At 32.9% G+C, this 20,631-nt stretch overlaps 1 protein-coding gene across 1 annotated transcript in view; it reads left to right on the top strand.

The window, feature by feature from the left end:
• Positions 1–923: 923 nt before the first annotated feature.
• The window catches only part of LOC149775122 (uncharacterized), a 96,358-nt gene continuing 76,650 nt past the window's right edge, over positions 924–20,631 (top strand). Inside the window, exons 1-2 of the mRNA XM_089944353.1 lie at positions 924–1,294; positions 17,355–17,465. Coding sequence (XP_089800479.1) covers positions 961–1,294; positions 17,355–17,465 — 445 coding nt within the window. The 5' untranslated portion in view covers positions 924–960. The remainder of the gene's footprint in view (positions 1,295–17,354; positions 17,466–20,631) is intronic.

Below are 20,631 nucleotides of genomic sequence, written 5' to 3'. Positions count from 1 at the left end.
TAGTCATTTTTCTGGATCAACTGGAAAGGCAACAACCAGCAACGTTCTTCAAACTTTGTCAAAACAGCCCCAATCCACTCTAGCTTAATCAAGCCAATTAGAGTCACCCTGTCGTCCTCAATAATGTGATAGTATTATTGCGAAGTGTTTACAAGCAATATAACGTTGCTCCATACGCTCATGGTGCAATACTTCAAACACGTAACAATAATAACTTTCTTTCATGTTTTATTTCAAAACGCACGGGATATATTTTTGTTAGATTCTCCATAGATAATCATTCAGATGTTCATAAAACAAATACACGACCTGATGACTATTATTTAGGTTAAAAGGCAATAATAGAGCATCGTTGCTAGACAAATAATGCAACCTCTTGACTGGTATTTCCGTGTCTCAAAGCGAACTCTAACGTAGATTCTTGTAACCTAATTGGGTTCATTTGAACAGTCTCAATGTGACGAATACAAATTTTCATATGTCTAGTTATAATAATTTTCCTGAGACGTCTTATATATCTCCTAGTACCGTAAATGATATAATTTTAACAGTATCGGTTCTTATCTATGATCATGTGAGTGCCATTGTCCGAAGACATGATTATGATACAAAGTTGACCTATTGAAGAACATAGAGAGAATTGGATGAAACAAACAACCGCGCTATGCTTACGGTCTGAGTGACGTAGCTGGCTTCTGGCACACAACTGGAACAGACAAGGCACACCCACATGACAAACGTTATGACTAGAAACTTTAGGACTGAAATTAATATTATCATATTTTTCTGGTATGACAAGGCATCGTTAAGTCAGGGATATTGTTTTGCCAACTGCCAGAATTATATTTTAGTGTTGATGGTGCTTTTTCAATCTTATTACTAATTAAATTTATAAGTTAAGTTCATCTAAAACTAGTTGTAAACAGGTTTAATAGTGCTTAAACAATATCTTTCCTGAAGATGTATTTTTCACTCATCTCTATTATTCTTATCAATTTTCATGTAAAACATATTTTTGGAGATTGTGGAGCACCAATGGGCGAATATGGTATTTGGAATCCTTGGGAGAATTGCGATCAAATCTGTGGTGGAGGCACCAAGAAAAGATGGCGAAGTTTATGTTGCCCTGCATATGGCGGAGTCTGGAGTGACTGTTCAGCACAGTATAATAAAACAATACTAGTTCTATATCAATATCAACCGTGTTCAGAGACATGCCTCAATGGCGGTAGCTTTATTATCGGAACTGGATGCCGTTGTTTAGCGGGATACACAGGAAGGTGCTGCTCAACAGGTAAGTAGCATCAGTTATAATTAAGCCCAAATAAAACAAAAACGAGAGATTATGAATGGATAGATATATGTCAGCCTTGCAAAATGAATAATAGCTCAACAGACCTATATTGGGCGTCTTAATACAAGCTATATATTAAGTGCCTGCAGGTCTACAAAGTCGAACAGTGCATGATAAGATTATTTGCTGGTATAGATAATCGACCAGGTTGAGATAGTAACCATAAAATTGTAGTAAATTTAGATTTGATATAATTCAAAGTGTTCCGTGTATGTGGTTTCCGTCCAGCTAGCTTGACAGTTATGACTATTTTACCATTATCTGATGAAACGTGCATACATCTGAATAAAAAAAATGCTTCACTTTATTATACATGAAAAGACTTCTCATATATTATGTTTTATAATTTATCGTGCCTTTATATTTAAATGTTTGAGTGAGGATGGCATTTCCTGAGAATACGTTGTTTTATTTCTGCAGAATGTATTAACTTGAGGGCGTTTACAAGAGCTTGTGTGAGTGGCGTTAATTAAGTTGCAATAAATACTTATTGTGTAGCAACAACTAAATAGTAGATACAGATTATTGTGCACGACGAGGCTGTTTGCCGGTATACATAGTCGACAAGATTGATATGTTAACCATAAAAAGATAACAAATTTAGACTTGATATGATTCTACGTTTTCAGTGAATGTGGTTACGCATCCGGCTTGCTTGACGGTTATGACTATGTTACCATTACCTGATGAAACGTGCATACATCTGAATCATAAATTGCTTATTACACGCGAAACGAATTATCATATTATGTTTAATAATTTATCGTTCCTTTATCTTTAACTTTCAGAGTTAGGATGGCGTTTCTTGAGAATATGTTGTTTTGTTTCTACATAAATTATTAATTTGAGGCCGTTCCCATGAGCGTTTTTGAGCGGCGTTAACTAATTTGTTGTAAATACTTATTGTGTAACAAAAATTAATTAGTGAATACAGATTTTTGTTGGGGTTTTCTCCATTAAAGATTTATTGAATTGGATATGTAATCTCTTTCCATCGAGGGAATCAGCGGTAAGTGTGCCGATAGGCCACCGAAAGGGTATGCGTTCGACTTCTACCATTGGATTATCCTGGGTCGGTTACTTTGGCGTATCCTTGTCCAAAGTAGTTTACGTTAATTGGTTTTGTAAATAACTTACTTGTGTTGTTGTATCATAAATCATCAACAACAATAAATCCTTCCATCGAGTAAATGATATCTACACCTTTTTTCTCTTATGATAGCATTCCCACACAGAAACTTTTTTTTTGTCGCTAGAAAGTTAAATTATTAACATTTTAATATACACATGCGTACATCATTAAGTGACCGCACCGGTATCCAAAAGATGCTGGAGGTCATGGGTTCGAACTCCGACCGAGTTATACCAAAGACTTATAAAAATGGCACTAGCAGCTGCCTCGCTTGGCGCTCAGCGTTAGGAGGTTTTTGTTATGAATGGTCGGCCTGGTGTCAGGATAATGTGACTGGGTGGGACGTGATGTTACATGTCTGTGGCATGATGCTCCAGTGCGAGACATGGCTATAAGCTGTCACACTGCAGACATCGTAGCGGTATGACTGGAAAGTGGTTTGAGCTATATTAAAAATCCAAGCCAAACACATTCACACACACGCACGCACCCACTCACACGCACATCGTTCAGTGTTGATTGCTTTAAATATTTACTATTATCACACGTTACATACATTAGGTCATACTGGGTGTTTTTAGCTGTAAGTTTTATGTGTATATCGTGCTCTAATACTTCTTATTAATTTACCGTTTTTGAAAAAAATAGATTAAATATAGCACAATGATATGGAGATTATTCTGTACTGATCTCTCATTCGAAAAACAAATATTATGTATTTCTTTACTTAACACAATCCAGGTTAGTCTTTGTTCTTTAGTGCATTTTGTGAGTTTATCAGTAATTGCTTACCGTTATCATATTCTAACTATTGTTTGGTATGACTCACGTCTTCCCATCATGGAGTTTCACTGTATACAAAGCGTACGTGACGTTCATCTTGGATTTTCATTCAATATTTATTTGATGTTGAAGTTGTTTTCCCCCAGCACGATAATGAATAATACCCTTTAACTTCTAAAGTCGGTCAGTTTATAACGGGTGGTGTTAGTAAGGCTATAAGGTCATCATGTGAGTTACAGAAACGAGAGAAAACCAACAACTTTTGGGACATTCGATAAATAATATAACTCCCTAGAAAACAACGTGAACATTCAAAAATAACTTAGTTATTGTGAATTAACGCGCACATAGTCCAAAAGGTTATATCAGAAATCTGAATGCATAAAGTTATAATTCAATTCCAGTGGTATTCCAATTCCATCCTAATATTTAATCTGTTAACGTGTATGCCGTCTCTTATGTGTTAAAAGACCAGTGGTCTAAAGTGTGAAGATATGCCAACGGTATATTGATGTTTCGTAATGATATAATCCAAGATGCCCTTGTCTAGTTTCACTAAAATTCCAATTTGATATTTCTGTCTAAGAATATTACTGATGAACATATTGCATTTCCAGTAGAAACAATTATAATAAATAATTCCACCCTAATCCAATAATGTACACAACCATAAGAATGATTCTCTATCAGATGTTATATGCAAGAATGAGTAATTTTTCAAGCAAACAAGATTATTTCAAAAAGGAAATAAAACACAATGGTAGAATCAGGATGACAGTCAAACGTGCATTACTAGAACAATCTAAATTGTCAACAAGATAAAATCGGTTGCTAAAAGTAGAATAAAGAACGTGGAAGATATATGGTGCACTATATATCCCCATGCGGTAATACCAATGCCCTAGACTTATATTACGCTAAACATTACTTTTCTGATAATGTACTGATTGTTTAACCCTCATCATATGAAAATATTAATACTTATGTTGTTGTTTACAAAATAGAAGTGATTGGTCAAGTACACTATGAACTTGATTTTAGAAAATGACAAGAAATTAATAAAATTATACACAGTATATAATCATGGAGAGAAAAAATACTAACGTCCAATGCAAATTAAATATACATAACACGTCTTTCAATTAACAGTATGTGCAAAATAATTCATTTTCACAGACCTGGTTCCTTTGTATACTTAAAGCAAGCACTTTATGAAATTCTTGAAGGCTTTAGGCAATACAGTGCCTTTTTGACATTTGTGATTTCGAAACGCTGATTAATATTATCTTAGTGTTCATTGAACACTACAGATCGAACATATTTTAACGGTTTTATATTAAAGTTTAAAATTATGCTTTGAAATATATGGACTTTTCATGCGTAGCAAATACATACATACATTTTTTAAAATAATACATTTTAAAAAGGACAGTTCGAATGAGCTCATGTCATTATGTTAGCAGAAGATGGCCAATGTGTTTTTATAAGTTTAGTATTAAAAGGATTATATTCTAATGTTGTAGTTGCACAAGGTCCACATCCTGGATTTGAACATAATATCTGTATTTGTCGGTAACTTGAGCTTTGATCGAATTGTTCGGGAACTACCGACTAAGGTGAAATCTTGCCTTAATTACCTCGATGGATATTATTGACTAAACCTGTGTTAATTTGATAGCGATATAAAATATTAATATTATGTGTCTTAACCTATGTAACAGAAAATAACCCAACAAGTTTTATAAAATTCAAAAACTAATTTATTTCCACTGAATAAAAAATAAAGCTTTAAATGAACTTCAGTATTGCGAATTAAATCCCAAATAATCCAAATGTTCTATCACAAGTCCTTAGAAATACAGTTCTAATTAATTTACAGTGGTGTTCGACTAAGATTAGCGCTCAAAGTGTTGATGCGCCTGCAGTCTTGAACTTACTAACGTACTAGTAGCCTGAAGAGTAATGATGTTATAATATTATTGCAATTAATCACGATAGCGTATATCAAGATGGCATTGTCTGGAAATGCCAAGTTTCTGTCCCAAAATAGTGATAAAGATAATTTTGTATACCCGGTGAGAACAAGTTTGACTAATTTCATCCAAATCAAAATCTGGACACACCAATACAAATGATTCTTCATCAAGATCTTACAACTAGAATGACTAATTTCGCAGTTAAAAAAGATATAAGAACCCTCTATTTGATCTATGGTAGAATTAGCAGTTTTTATATAACAATTACTATGCCTTAATGGACTTTTACATTCCATAGCACTGCAGGTTGTTTACAATATCAAATGAATTAATACACTTGTAATATAGACTGTCGTAAATATCAGTCGATTTACTTGCTTTTAATGAGAGTTCCAATAACTTAGACCCAGAATCAAATAAATGTTTACCTCTATCGATGAGGATCCTAATATTTAACACACATCCATAGATAAAATATAAACATTGTTTAACAAAAAAGAAAACATCATCAGTGTATCTGGTTAGGAATACAGTGAACTAGATTTTGGACAAGGTCAAGTATTTTAATGCAAATAAAATATAACATATAATCATGGAGCAAATAATAAACTATAAATCTAGATAACGAATCGTATATCATGTATGTAAAAGTGATAATTATATTTCTTTGCAACAAACAAGAAATGACTAGCTACTATGTTGAGCTATAGAACCTATGTTAAATATTTATTTTTTAATTTAGTTAAATTAAAACATAAATATTTAACACTGATAAATGACATCTTTTCAACCCAAATATTTGTATCACCAAACTGAACTAAAACAGTTCAAATTTACTTTGTCATGGCTGAACATCGAATTTTTAAAACGCATTGGACGCCTATACTCGTAGTTTTAGTGTTTTTCTACATTCATAAAAATTGCAAGCAAATGATATATTTTTAAACACTGGCAATTAGCTTATCTTACAGAGAATACAAAATTCAACAAAAAAATAAACCAAAAGTATTAAGCATGATGTACAAATATCCAATATCCCTATTAAACTTATGAATTATTGGTTGCATTAGAATTGTTATGAGGGGCAATATTTGTTTTAGTTTCAATCTGGAAATAAAATACGTCGCTCTTGATGGGTTTTCGAAATGATTGTACACCATTGAGTATGGTAAGGGATTTTCTATCAAATTTTTTTTTTACAGTACAACAAAACCGGAAGTCTCAATTTTTTGAGGAAATAAGTTGTTTTATTATATAGTAACTCCCTGAATATTTACTTCAAATTGATAAAGCGCTTAGAGCTTCTAAAGATTAGGCGCTATACAAAGTCCTCATTATTATTATTATTATTATTCACATGAATTTAATTCTCCTCCATTCAATGACTATAGTAACGTGTAACATTGCATCTGTGTATCAACGAGTTCTTTTCCAAAAGGGTTACATGGTCAGAAATATATATACATTTCTTTGAATTTAATTTTGTAACGGATAGTTTTGGTTTTTAAAGTCACAGGACCAATTATTAGACGAAAATTCTATCTTGCACCTTCTTAAAAGTGAGCGATAGTTTGATCTCTACCTTTATAATACTTTGGGGAACATTTTGATTCCCGGGTAACTTAAGACTATTCAGAAGCAACGTAAAACTTTTAATGTTGTCTAAATCAAAGTAGAGTCAATACATTATACGGCCAGTGAGAAATGATTCCATAAACCCGATTCGAAAAATATGCATGTGAGTTAGAATTACAAAATTCAAACGGTAAGTCAGAATTAAAAAATTAAAAAGTTTGATTACACATTCTTCTTTCAAAATATAAATTATATAATGAATATAATACTATTTCACACATTCTAAATTTTCATAAAGTTAATCATGAAAAGCAGGACAATCCGATTAAACAATTTGTATTGATTATTATTCTTTATGTATTATTTGTAAGGCATATTTGTCATTCGTATACTATACCAACAAGCATAATTTCGATTTTCGTTCAAGTTTAGTGGCTTATTGTCATGCGATGTACAAATTAATGTCCAATTATCTTATTTACAGCATTATCATTTTCTTTCTAATTTGAACATTTTCAGTTTAGTGATATATATGCGTCGAATGTGAATACTTATTCCAATTAATCTTACATTTCAATCTGTTTATACCATACATTTTCCAAAAAATTCTATCGCGAATATTAACGATGCTCATACAAACGACTTTCGTCATTTTCCAATGACTTTAATTCCTGTGAAAAATTTTTGATATAGTTTTATGTCTACGTTAAAGAGTCACTATTAGTAATCACAAACCATCAGTTGTGATATATACCAACACGCACACACGCACACAAAAAAAAGAAAAAGAGAAGGGGAGAGATAAATGTTCTGTCAGTTCTCACATTCGCTTGATTTTACAGTTATGTTGTTCATGGAAACGTACAATTAATCAGTAAAAGGAATAATGTTTCCATCAAAATAGGTAATGCACCTGCTGCATAAACCCACAACATTATCTTATTTTATGCTGGAACATGATCAATTATTCTATTTTCCTTTCGTCTTTTATTCATATAATTTTCGTCGATTAAGTGTGTTTTTAAGTACTTGTAGACCATTACATTATTAAATATGCGTGCCTTATATTGCGTACAAAGAATTTATTAGTGTATTGCTGGATCGTAAACCATGAAATATATTATGTGTAAGATATGTTGATAAGATATGGCTTAGAGGTTAATGTGCTGGACCCTCTAACGATAGGTACGGGTTCGAATGTTACCATCAAGATTATCCTGGGTTGGCTACATGGTGTGACCTTGGGCAAGGTACTTTACTCAGATCAATTACATCTTCCTAGTCTTGCAAATTCCATTATTACAAATGATACGTGATGTACGTTACGGATTTTCATTCATTATTTCTTTGGTGTTATAGATTTTCTCTGTACTATTATTATACGCCTTTAACTTTTTTGAAAAAGTTCTTTTCATTATATGTTGTACTAGTGAGTGTTGCTTGCTTTTATCGATTACGAGCACGTAAGTAATGAATTAGTTTCCACAACATTAACGAGAGAACTAGTTTGATCTTTTCTTCAAGATCGTCATGAAAACAGCTCAGGGGAATAATGAAAAATATCATATACTTAACATTGAAATATGCAGGTGCAGCAGCTTAAGTGTCAAATCGCTAGATAGTAGTACCTTATTGTTTATCCTACTTAAATCCGATAAATAGGATGATCTGTTTTAAGCGCTTGACGTTGAAACTTTAAATTGTGCTTTTTATATATACGATATAATAGTAGTAAAAGAACACAAAGCTTTCTATGCTTATATTTTTATACAAGAGACGGTTAAAATTAGTTCATGTTATTATTTTCGCAGATTAAAAAATTGTAGAACTTTAATATTGAAAGGATCAGACTCTGTAGTTGTATTAGCGCTTCCTCCATGCCCTGGATATTAGCGTAACAAGTGTATGTCTCAATAGAAGTATCAACATGTTGATATCAGCCAAGAATATCGACCAGAGCTTTGCTAAGATTAGCAACTACCGATTGAGGTGAAGTCCCGCCTTAACCACCTCAATGGAAGTTATCGATTAAAGGATGATCCAGCTTACAGCTCCACCAGAGATATGGTTAGAAACATAATATGGTAAACGAGAATGTGGTCTTTGGTCCTAATTTTTATTATCAAATAATGAGGTAGGATGATTGATGTTTGAATATATGCCAGTTAAGCCGATAAGGTTAATGTTATCGAATTGTGAAACTTTGTAGGTATGAGGGGCTTGTAAATACATATCAGGTATGTTGAAGCAATAAAGGATTAATATATCTTTAAAAGAAACAACAATTTATAATAAAACCAAGTAATGAATATTTGATAACGATAAATCCTATCCATTCAATCAAAATATTTGTAATAAAAATGTGAAATAAAACAATTTCAAATTTATTTTCTCATAGTCGACATTGACCATAAATGTTCTTTAAGTCAAAAGATGTTTTATTTAAATGCTTTTTTCTTTAACATTCGTGAACTTATTAAGTGGTAAGAATCGTAGCATGAATTAATGGAGAATTATTATATATGTACAACATGCGTATATTATAAATGGGTCGCAAATTTGTTTTTGAAGGATTGTGCTCATCTCGCCGTGCTTTAGCAAGTATATATGCCTTGCCTTTAAGTTTAATTTGTTTGGAAATTTAAGCTTGTTATTTGAAGCTCATACTATTGCATGACATCTGTTGTGATTATGAATGAATCATTGTGTATAAAGCATATCGCAATATAGGTAGAAAATCCATTATTTTCATAGACTGGTGTTGTCTGAATTTTAATGTTTGCTTGCTGTCAAATATGAGTTACAGTGATAACGAAACAAAGATTATTATAACGTTACTGGTTGTAACAATGGTCCAACCTTAAAGTGCTTTTCAGGAAGCATAAAAACACAGTAAATCATGTGTTTCATTGAATTAAAAACCATTTAGAATTTGAATGCGGTAGGACATAATGCATGGGTATCTTTGGTCAACGGCATGTGATATATATTAAAGAGTTCAGACGAAACACTAATAGGTATGATATATATATCCATTAAAAATATTGTCTTTCTCTTTTCTAATCTTTAGCAGACAGTAGATGACATGATTATCTAGTTCATAACCATTTCTCATTTGTCTAGTTATGCATTTGATGACTTCTGGCAAACTGATATTTTAGTCTCAAAATCAGTTTAAAACGTATGAACAATAATCCAGTTATGGAAATGTAACGTAAAAATGACCCAGATTGTCTGATGTCGCGCCTCGGTAACAAATGTAATCAAATTTGATCGTACAAAATTTGAATTTCGTTCATGTACACTCAAATAACAATACACAAGTGTATCAGTAGATGAAAATACGACAACATTAAGATGGCTGCACGTATATTATAAAGTCTTCAACTAAATCAAATAGGACACGTACAACCTAGAGAAGTACTATACCGCCATCATGATTTGATACGCATTTCTGTACGGCAATATCATGTATGATTACTGACAGTAATGTTAGTGACAAATTTTCTTCAGAGGGATTACCGCCAACTATTTTTTATTACTATCGGATGATTTTTCCGCCATTGTAATAATGAATATGTAGCTAAACGAAATATCCGATTGGTCGAAATTACAAAGTAACGTACCGGTGTAGTACTTTTAACATCATAGCAGCGTAAGGTGGGCATAAAGTGGGTTTCTGAAAGCAAATTCAGTGGCTACGAAGGTGTCAATTGCAGAACGGTGCAGAATGAAGTTCATTTCATGTGCACTGTTTCGTGTACACACCATTTGTGCATGATCATGTTAAAACAGTAGGTTTTAAATATATAAGGTATAAAATAAAACCAACAATTCAAGTAATATAAAAAAGCAATTTGTTATCTGCAAAACAAGGTGAAAATTCAAGAGACAGCACAGTCTGCTGAAATAAATTCAAAGTAATGCTAAATGTCCTACATCAGGACATAAAGTTGGCTGCTGGTTAGATTCAACAGATTTGACAATCATTTTTGAGATCTCCGTTTTCTCACAAGGACCCAGTTGTTCATATAGGAACACGTAGGACATGTTTAGCTTCAGGCGCACTAATATTCTACTGAAACAAACTTCAGATCGCTCGATCGTGTGTCTGTTCGGCAGGTTGTGATTCTATTTTCACTACCTGTTTAGAACAAAGAGAACCAGCAACACAGAGTAGGTAACTGTGACCAATAGTTTTTAATTAATCGATGCCAGGAGCAAATTTGACTTTTTCAAAGGACTGACCATCTAATGTATCAGCTCAAGGAATGATATCATGATCAACATCCTACTCAAGAACTGTTATGCTTAAGCTCTGGTTAGTGCACAAGAAGGATGCAAATCAGATACAATTCAAGTTGGAAAAAAAATCAAGAGACACTTAAAGTATCCTGAATTAAATCCCAAATAATTCTAAATGTCCTATTATAAATAAACAATCTGCCATATAACGAATGAATATGATGATCCTTGAATGTTCTTATGTAACACAATGATTCAATAAAGAATGTCTTTGTATGAACTGTTAAAAATTCAATAGCCCATTAACATTTTAGTAATTGCAATGAATATTTTAAATAAATGTTTCCTTTCGAATTATATCTGATAAATCTAAAATAGAAATGCAATGCTTTTTATCAGTTCAGTATTTCTGCAGACCCTGAAGGTTTTCGAAGGAAAAAATCCCTAGTATAATGTTAAGACTTTTATTCTTGTTACGTAAACACTCTGATCACAACTTGCAATCATTTACACAATTTAAACACGCATTATAAATTAAATAAACAAAGTAACGATTAAGAGTACGAATACATTTCTATCAACCTTGCAATATGAGTTTGAAAATATAAAATTGTTTCACGTGATATTTGACTTATTATGAAAATATGGCGTAGAGTGTTGTCCATTGTCCGATTTCTCTTTTTACTCTACCTCCCATATTTCATCGTTGGCAGAATGTGATCACATTATAATCATGCATTATAATAGTATTGTGTTTCTTCATCTCGATTCTGGCTAAAGTTTTATTCTTGATGCTTTATTGAGCCAATCTTCCACAATATTTGATAGACAGGTTCTATTAAATAGCTTGTCTTTATTTTTCTTTGCATTTTCGGAATCGTTTTTTACTAATAACACTTTTTTTATAGGAAAGTGCCATATTACAGGATTTAAAGGATGTCTTTGCAAGTCATTTTCTTCTGAGCCAACGGTTATTAAAAACAAAATCCAGGCCAATTGATTAATCCAACTATAAGATCGGTATTTAAGGTCTAATTATTGCATATTGAAATCGTCATATCCAGCATCCGTGGCTAAAACGGTGCACTTTTGCATATTAAACTTGGTCTTGCTAGCAACATTATTCTTGCATAGCGAGATCGTATAATATTTCTTCATGTTTCTTGCCTTGCGCTCTACAAGAACCTTTGCCTGAATGTTATAAAAAGCCTCCCCCACACACTCACACACACACACATACAATGGAAAGAAACTAAGATGGAAAGAAACTAAGATGGAAATGTTAAATGGAGATGAAGCAGGGCAATCTTGATTACAAAATTTAACTTTGCAAATGATTGAATGCTATTGTCAACCAAACGGAATATGCGGGAGAAAGATTTAAAGGTAGAATGGATCCGAACTAGGACATTTCTGAATAAAAGGAAAAAAAGGTTAAAGTTCAAATGGGTCTATCTTATCAAAAGTAAGTAGAACAGAGTCTAGTTAGGAAGAAACAAAGTATGATCAGGTGGAATTATTTGGGGTAAATAAGATGGAGTTGATGTTGGGTTAATTTGAATTAGATTAAGACGCACAGAGCCAACATGGAATATATTTTGAGGACGAGTACAAAAGATCCAGGTATATATTTCCATGAATTTTATTATTTTAACATCTTTTATTTCCAGAGAGCAAAAACATTTTTGAAGTGAACAATTTGAATACAGAAAGTCCAGCCCAGATGAAATACTTGTTTTAAAAAGATAACCGGGTGGAAATTCGGATTTACAACAGAACACTTTTGATAGTGATATAAATACTATGACGAATGACTTGAATAAAAAAATAATTGTGATTTATACGTGCGTATTATATCCAAATATTTGATCAATGTCATAATCTGCAAGAACTAAATAATGAAGATACAAATAAGTGACCTTACACAGTACGAGGACAAGGTTGAACGATTCATGGTGATTTCACAACGAAAGAATGAGGTGTTTTGCTCAAATAGTGATACTGTGGTATTTGACCCATATAGTAAAACATGAATTCACTCAAAAAGTAAAAGTGATTAAAACAAAGGGACAGATGTGCAAAATATCTTTACAGTCCCAAGAACACACTGGTTATTACAAGCCGTTAAGATTAGACCACTGCTAAATTATTACATGTATGGAGTTACACACTCCGTCACCAGAACACTTGGCTACCAGTCACACTGGTTAATCAAGCAGTCAGTATTCCAAGTTGGTCAATCAAGCAATCAGTGCCCACCAACGCCGAATCACCTGCTACTTGACCAGCAACACTGTTTATCAGCTCTACGGCTACTATGGTTCAACTTCACAGCTGACATGGTCAACTTCTATGTTTAGCTCAGCAGCTGGTACCACGTCGACTCCGATGACTCCGATAACTCTGATCACCCTGGTCAGCTATACAGACGCGAATCTGATCACCCTGGTCAAACGGATCACTTTGATGATTGTGACCGCTCACTGACAAGACGTTCCGTAATGTAAAGATTTATTCTGCGGTTAGGTATTTCTACACAGATAATGCCGCAATACATCGTGTGTGCGCTTGGAATATTCGGTTGTTCCATCAACAGCACTTCGCACGTGCAGCATAAGATGAACCGAACTCACTATTTCGAAATCTTTATGCAATATACATAAATCACCCTCAGGTATCGTTGTACACAAAAAACGAGACACAAGTACATTTATTTAATAAATAAAAGAATTTAAATAATTCCCTGACACTTCATACAACAGTAATAGAACTGATTTTGCTTAGATCTTGCAGGGCGAATTAATACTTTGTAAAAAAAAAAAATAACATCACACTTTACCCTACTGCACCTCAGGTCACCAAGAGCTTTTTATAAACAAATCTATTTCCAAATGGAAAAATTAATTGTGAACGATTCTATATCTAAACAAGAGAAAATCATAGTTAAAAGTAGACGGTCTTTTACTATAGGTAAAATATAAAATGTGGTAAACAGTAGGTAGACCTGTTATATCATGGGGGATATTTAATGTTCTGGATTCATATTGAGATAAACGTGTTGTTTACAAAACCAAAATCAATGATTCAAGTCAGGTAGAAAGCGATTTTTGTTTGGAGAAGGCCACGTCTAAAATACAATTATCAATAAGATATAATGAATACAAACTTTTCGAAACTTAACTAACAAACATTGATACTTAAATATACACAAAAAGTGTTACCAAACCAGACTCACTTCGAATACCAAGACTCGATGACTACATTGATAAAACCCGAAAGTAAACTATGTCACCATTTTGACCTTTTTAAAGCATTCTCGCAAATCCCATTCTAGGAAAGAGCAAAGGAAATGTCGGCAGTCGTCGCTGCAATTGAGCTTTATCAATATAAATCAATACTGCTTGGAATAAAAGGTTGTCCTTTGACCTTGCAGCGTTTTGTGAACATGATACCATCTGATCTAGATAATTATGAATCTTACATTTAAAATATATCATCTACAAAAACAGCTCGAAAGTTACTCAAGAATATTCTGAAATTCATTGATTGACTTTGTGATGCAAATTTAATAATTAAGTTTGGGAAAATTTGAGTTAAGTCGTTGTTGTGTTACATTTTTAGGACATTATTGGACACGGCAAATTAAACCGAAAGAAGATTAGGTCGAAGCTATCTCTGAATTCTCTGCGCCTATCAGTAGAAAGTAATTGATGCGAATTTTGGGCACTAGTAGATATTGCCTAAAATTTTGAATCTTTCCATAATAACGGAACCATTGACTAAATTGTAAAGTAGTGGACCAAGTTGCAATGGCCTGGAACATATCGGGATGTTTTTTGATAAATTAATGACCATACTAAAGAGTGGATCAAATTTTTCAGCTGGAGATATATGTTGCTGCAAGTGATATGTGTGTTCAAGGGGTGGATCATCCATGTTTTCTTCTAAAAATATATACAATCGTAAACGAAACTTCGGCTTTGATAGTGGCTTTGCAATGCTTTGAAGTGTATACTAGTTCAGCTCCTCACAGATTATTGTTTTCGGTTTTACAAACTCATTACCTTCATCAGCAAATTGAAAAACAAAAATGCGAGATTGGTAAGGTGAAGGTTGATGCTGCAGGAGTCCAACATGGACATTAAGTACATCAAGGGAAATATTTCACTTTAATTAAATTACTGTTTTGCATTATTTTGTACATATCTTCTGCAAATCAATAATATATATTCCAATTTCATTTCGATTATTATGGTAAATTATTGATATTTGAAAAATACGTATAGTACTGATTTATTGTATCAATATTGTCTTCCCTTTGTGAGGGAGGTCTCATCTATATTTGCCATACTTTAGTTGATGGACATTCTTCCTTCATTAGGCAAGACTTACCAATGTTTATTTTGGAAACAACACATTACATAGCTAATAGTGTTCTATGAGTGTGGACTATATTGTAAGGTAATTAGTTTTTGTAGCTAAACATGTTTACTTGGATTTGAGTTTAGGACATTGTTTACCTATACGGAATACATGGAATAATAGATGCTTGACACGTTTAACTGAAAGTAAAAGACATGATCTTGTTGAAAATTTAGAATGTTCAAGAAACGAATTAAGGCTGTTTCTAGTATAACTTTTCATTCGCATATCAACATCGTGAAATCAACCTTTCTGTTGTGATCAGTTTTAATAAGAGATGATTTATCTGAATTACTAATTCGAATTACCAATTGAACAATACTTTGTGACAACGTCGCTGTTTTGGGACTATTGTAAATTCATTTTGAGACATATATTGATATCATTGTGATACATTAAAACTGTTAGCATTTTCTCCAATATTCCTTGCTATTAGTATATCAAAATAAGCACATTTAAGATTTGAATTGTTTCAAAACACCACTGGAATTATACTTTTGACCTAGATATAGACCTTTGAGTTCAAAAAACATAACCCAAAGTTGTGGAGACATTGACATAACTAGCGTTGGATGAAACCAAGCTAATTCTCATGTAGCTTTAGGATTTCTGACTAAGCTAATGCTACGGTTTATTAAGTTAAATGGAACCGTCGAAAAATAGCAAAATATGCAATATTGATTCTTCCCTTTTCCTACTTCATGTCGAACTAGCTACTCCAGTGGAGAAATTACAGTGAACGTATTTCAATAGGAAAGTAGATAATAGGTTATCTGTAGGTATGACCTAAAAAGATCCATGAGAATTGATTTGTTCACAATAATAATAGTGCAGACATTTTGGCAGATATATCGATTTTAAGACATGTCTCGTTAAGCATGTAACTGTAGTATAACTGTTGTAAATGATACAATAAAAAATGGTATAGTTTCCCTGCAACATAAATAGCTCTGTTCCGAAGTTATGTCAACTGGCCATTGTACATCTAAGTCATAAGAAGCTTGTATATGCATTACTGTTAAGAAAAGGAAAGAAATAATAATGTCAGATATCAAATATACTGTTATTTCCGTAGCTTGTACACGGATTGCAACATATTATAGACCAATGTGGAAATATACTGGACAACCCTTCTGGGTTAATTATCAAATCTACATTTAAAAAATCAGTATGGTGCCAGAAGAATATGCTTGCCAAAGAACCTATAATATTCGTAGAGTTTAATTAATTACCGTAAAGGGAGTAATACATATTATTTATTGAATGTGTGGGTGATTAATCTTACAGAACGTACTTAATTTGATGTTTATTATACAGTGTATGTTAAATTGGACGGCATACAAGACCTTCATAGAGAACGCCAGTCATCACAGACTACTTCATAATCATTAAAATCTTTATTGGAATCGTAGTTGTACAGAATGGAGTAAAAGCTACTCAAATGCATGTCTTAACCTTGCAATATCTCAATGAATAGAGATGAGGAAATATTTCCTTAAACCTACTCATAAACGTCTATATATATATATAATGAAATGTTTTCTTTAGTACGTATGGATCTTTGGAACACAGCGGCATATAATATAAATTTGGAACAAATCTACACTTTAGAATCAATGCAAATATTGAGAATCTAGAAGAATCTGAGAATTTTTAAATTTCAGCATATTAGAGTAGACAGAGTCCTTGTGGAAATAACTTTTGCTTCTTTTGCTTTTAGGAATAGCTAATAAAACTGGAATCTACCAGAATCAAGAAATGTCACAAACAAAGACGAAATCCATAGATTTCCTACAAAAAAGCCTTTCTCTCAAAAATTGAGATGAACGTCTTGTCAAACATGTTCTTTCTGGATGATTTGTTTCAGACATAGACGAGTGTCAGAGTAATCCATGTCAACACGGTACATGTGATAACCATGTGAGCAGTTACACGTGTACATGTAACGCGGGGTACATTGGATACAATTGTGATACAGGTATGCAAATAAATCCTCGCAAAACCTGATTCGCGATGTATAGAGAGAGAGAGAGAGAAAGAAAGAGAGAGAATGTAATCTGTGTGAGTCGTGCACTGACAGTTTATACCATTATACAATTGTTTATAATTTGTTGTGTTGTGTAACTGTTATTGTATTGATGATCTCTCCTACCAGTTTTACAGATTAAATTTAGATTGGGAATTCATGTTGATGGCGTCTACTTAGTAGCTATATACAGGGCATGGGATTTTCCTTCTGCCACGTAGTAGCTACGTCTGCATCAAAAATGTTCGTCCTGTTGATCTTATGCTTTGAAAATTCCACAGCATGATTTTAATCTTTGATCTAAATGAGCATAATTGATCTGGTTAGAAGTTCAGTATTAAAACCAATGAATGTATTTCGTTAGAAATACAAGTGGGTCCTTGATTTAAAGATCTAACGAGTTCATTGCAACTTGGCCGTATCGATATTGTCCAGACATGTGAGTAACCAATTTTTCTTTCTTTTTTCTTCTTTCTTTCTGTTATTAAGAACTTAGGCTACCTTCATAGTACATATGACTTTAAGACTATCGGTTCAATAGTCAAACAAGTACAATATATCGACCATGATGTTACGATTGGGGTTTAGCGTGATCTTTAAGCCACCACCGGGGGCCCCGAGTGGCCAAGTGGTCTAAAGCGCTCTCCGTTACAGATCACTGCCATCTCACCTCTGTCTGCGTGGGTTCGAATCTCGGATTCAGCCTATGTGGGTATGTGAGAAAGCTTGCCAGTAGCTTCTCGTGGGTCGGTGGTTCTTTCCGGGGTTTTTGCCGGCTTCTTCCTCCACTATTAATCCTGGCCACCATGTATAGCCTATCGTGTGCTGAAAAATGGTGTTAAACCCTAAAACAACAACAACAATAAGCCACCCCCCCACGTACTAACTAACAAGGTCTGCTTAATAATACATTGTTGTTCTGTCAATCACATTGCGGTGCGTATGCTTTCTGATCCACATTACATTAGTCACTTTGCACATGCCCGTTTTTATAGACGTATAAAGTAGTTATTCGTAGAGTAGATACAGACATAAACTCAATCGGGTCTGGATACATGATTATGTTCTGGCCAACGAAAATCTTCCCTACAATTATCAAGTTCATTTAGATGTATAGTGTCCTCTCTCTCTCTCTCTCTCTCTTTCTCTCTCTCTCTCTCTCTCTCTCTCTCTCTCTCTCGGTCAGGATAAACCAACCTTACAATGTCAAAATAGTAGTCGACATTTATAAAATTCATAACGTTGCCTGAAACGTATGCCCGCCAACAAGCTCCAAACCAAACGTAGGCTTCCAGTAATTGTCAATATGATTTGTGAATAGTGTCAGTGACTGAACATACGTGCATTTTCAATTAGATACTCAGAGTCTCTCAAATATGTTTTATACCAAACCATAACGTATCAAAATAGGCAAATGAAATTGCTCACTATCATCAATATCTTTACTGTAAAAATGTTACGAATTGAAGTGTGTTGGATGGGACATAACAGTATGTATTTCAAATGTGCACCAACTCCAACGATATTCCTTATATCAGTAATGGGAAAAATTTCTAAATAACAACACGAATCTCTTAATCATAAAATTATTGTACAGTTTTGAAAATTCATTTTTTCTTTTCTAGCAATGGAGTCGTTAATCTCATTGGTACTAAATGGTGAAAATTATACGCAAATGGATCCTTTGGCCTAAAATATATAATAAACTACTCAACATTTCAATGACTAGATATAGCTAAACGTTTTATTTTATCTAACCCAAAAACGTCGATATCCTTTTCATTTGGTCAATTGTTATCATTTTAAACTCATCGTTCTTTAAGCTAACGAAAGAGAGTTATTGAACATTGTTAAGAATATTTAACTTAACTTGTTTCTTAGTTTTTAATATTTTCTTTTTTAATTTTATTTTCGTTATATGCTGTGGGTAATGAAAAATTGTAGACCTTGTTCCAAAATGAATGACAGTTTTGGTAAGCAACATTTTATTTATTATATCTTTATCAGAGCAAGAAACAACAAGTTGACTGAAGGTCATGACTGGATTACTTTGTATCATTCATATGATTTCTTCTTATGTTATTATTTAACAACTACATGTTTCATTGACCTTAGGTAAAAAAGCTTTATTATAGAAATCTTTCTTTTTCGTTATGAGGGGAAGTATTATGAATATTTAGTTACATTTGCTTTTTTAGTTTTTACTATCTTTTAGTTAAATTTTATTTTTGTTATATGCTATGGACAATGAAACATTATATCTAGTTGCTGACTTTGTTTCAAAATCACTGATATATTTAGTAAACAACTTTTAAAGAAAATGTTTTTTATATTTCTCAGAGTAAGACCTGTTAAGTTGAGTTATGGCCATACCTGGACTGCGTGATATTTTATCATGTGCCAATTGGTAAAAAATTCTATTTTTTCCAAAAGAATGAGCTTTATGCGGGAATTTGTTTTGCGTCATAATTAGTCTTATATCTGAGGTTTTGATAAATGTTTGTCAGTTAGTATTTAAATACTTGATACATAAAGTTATATTATGTTGTTCCCGTTTGAGCTGAATTTTAATGTCAAGTTATTGAAATCAAGTGATATTTCTTTTCCTCTGGAAACACAAAAGTGCTCTGATAAAATTCTTGGAGATAGACGTTCATTGGACTTTATACTGAATTAAGAAGTGAAATATATCATGTCAGTCAACAATAAACTGTTGAGACATCTGCACTTCGTAGAATATTAAAGGCGTCATCACTTTCAATTTCGGATTTCATCGGGATTAGGACTCTGGAATTGTTATTATTAGGACTTCTTTTTTTAATTCTCTGATCATTTTTGGATTTGATTCGAATACCGTAAGTTCTATTTAATCATTATAACTTTATATTCTATGGAAAAAATTATCTGTTAAATTTTAGAAAGCTCATTGTCTTCACTCTTTTCTGTTACTGTTTTAAGAGCATTGACTCGTAACAACATTTAATATGTTTCTTCCAATATTTTCAGTCACTCTGGAAGTTTCGAGAATCAAACAGATTCACACATATTACAATATACAATTCAATGAACATTGCGCAAAATCAGCTATTTTTTAACAAACGTTTCATTCACTATTAAG

The sequence above is a fragment of the Sinohyriopsis cumingii genome, chromosome 19 (assembly GCF_028554795.1).
Source record: "Sinohyriopsis cumingii isolate HCF-2022 chromosome 19, ASM2855479v2, whole genome shotgun sequence".
Taxonomy (NCBI): Eukaryota; Metazoa; Mollusca; class Bivalvia; order Unionida; family Unionidae; genus Sinohyriopsis; species Sinohyriopsis cumingii.
Note: the sequence above shows the minus strand (reverse complement) of the source record. Positions and strands in the feature narration are given on the sequence as shown.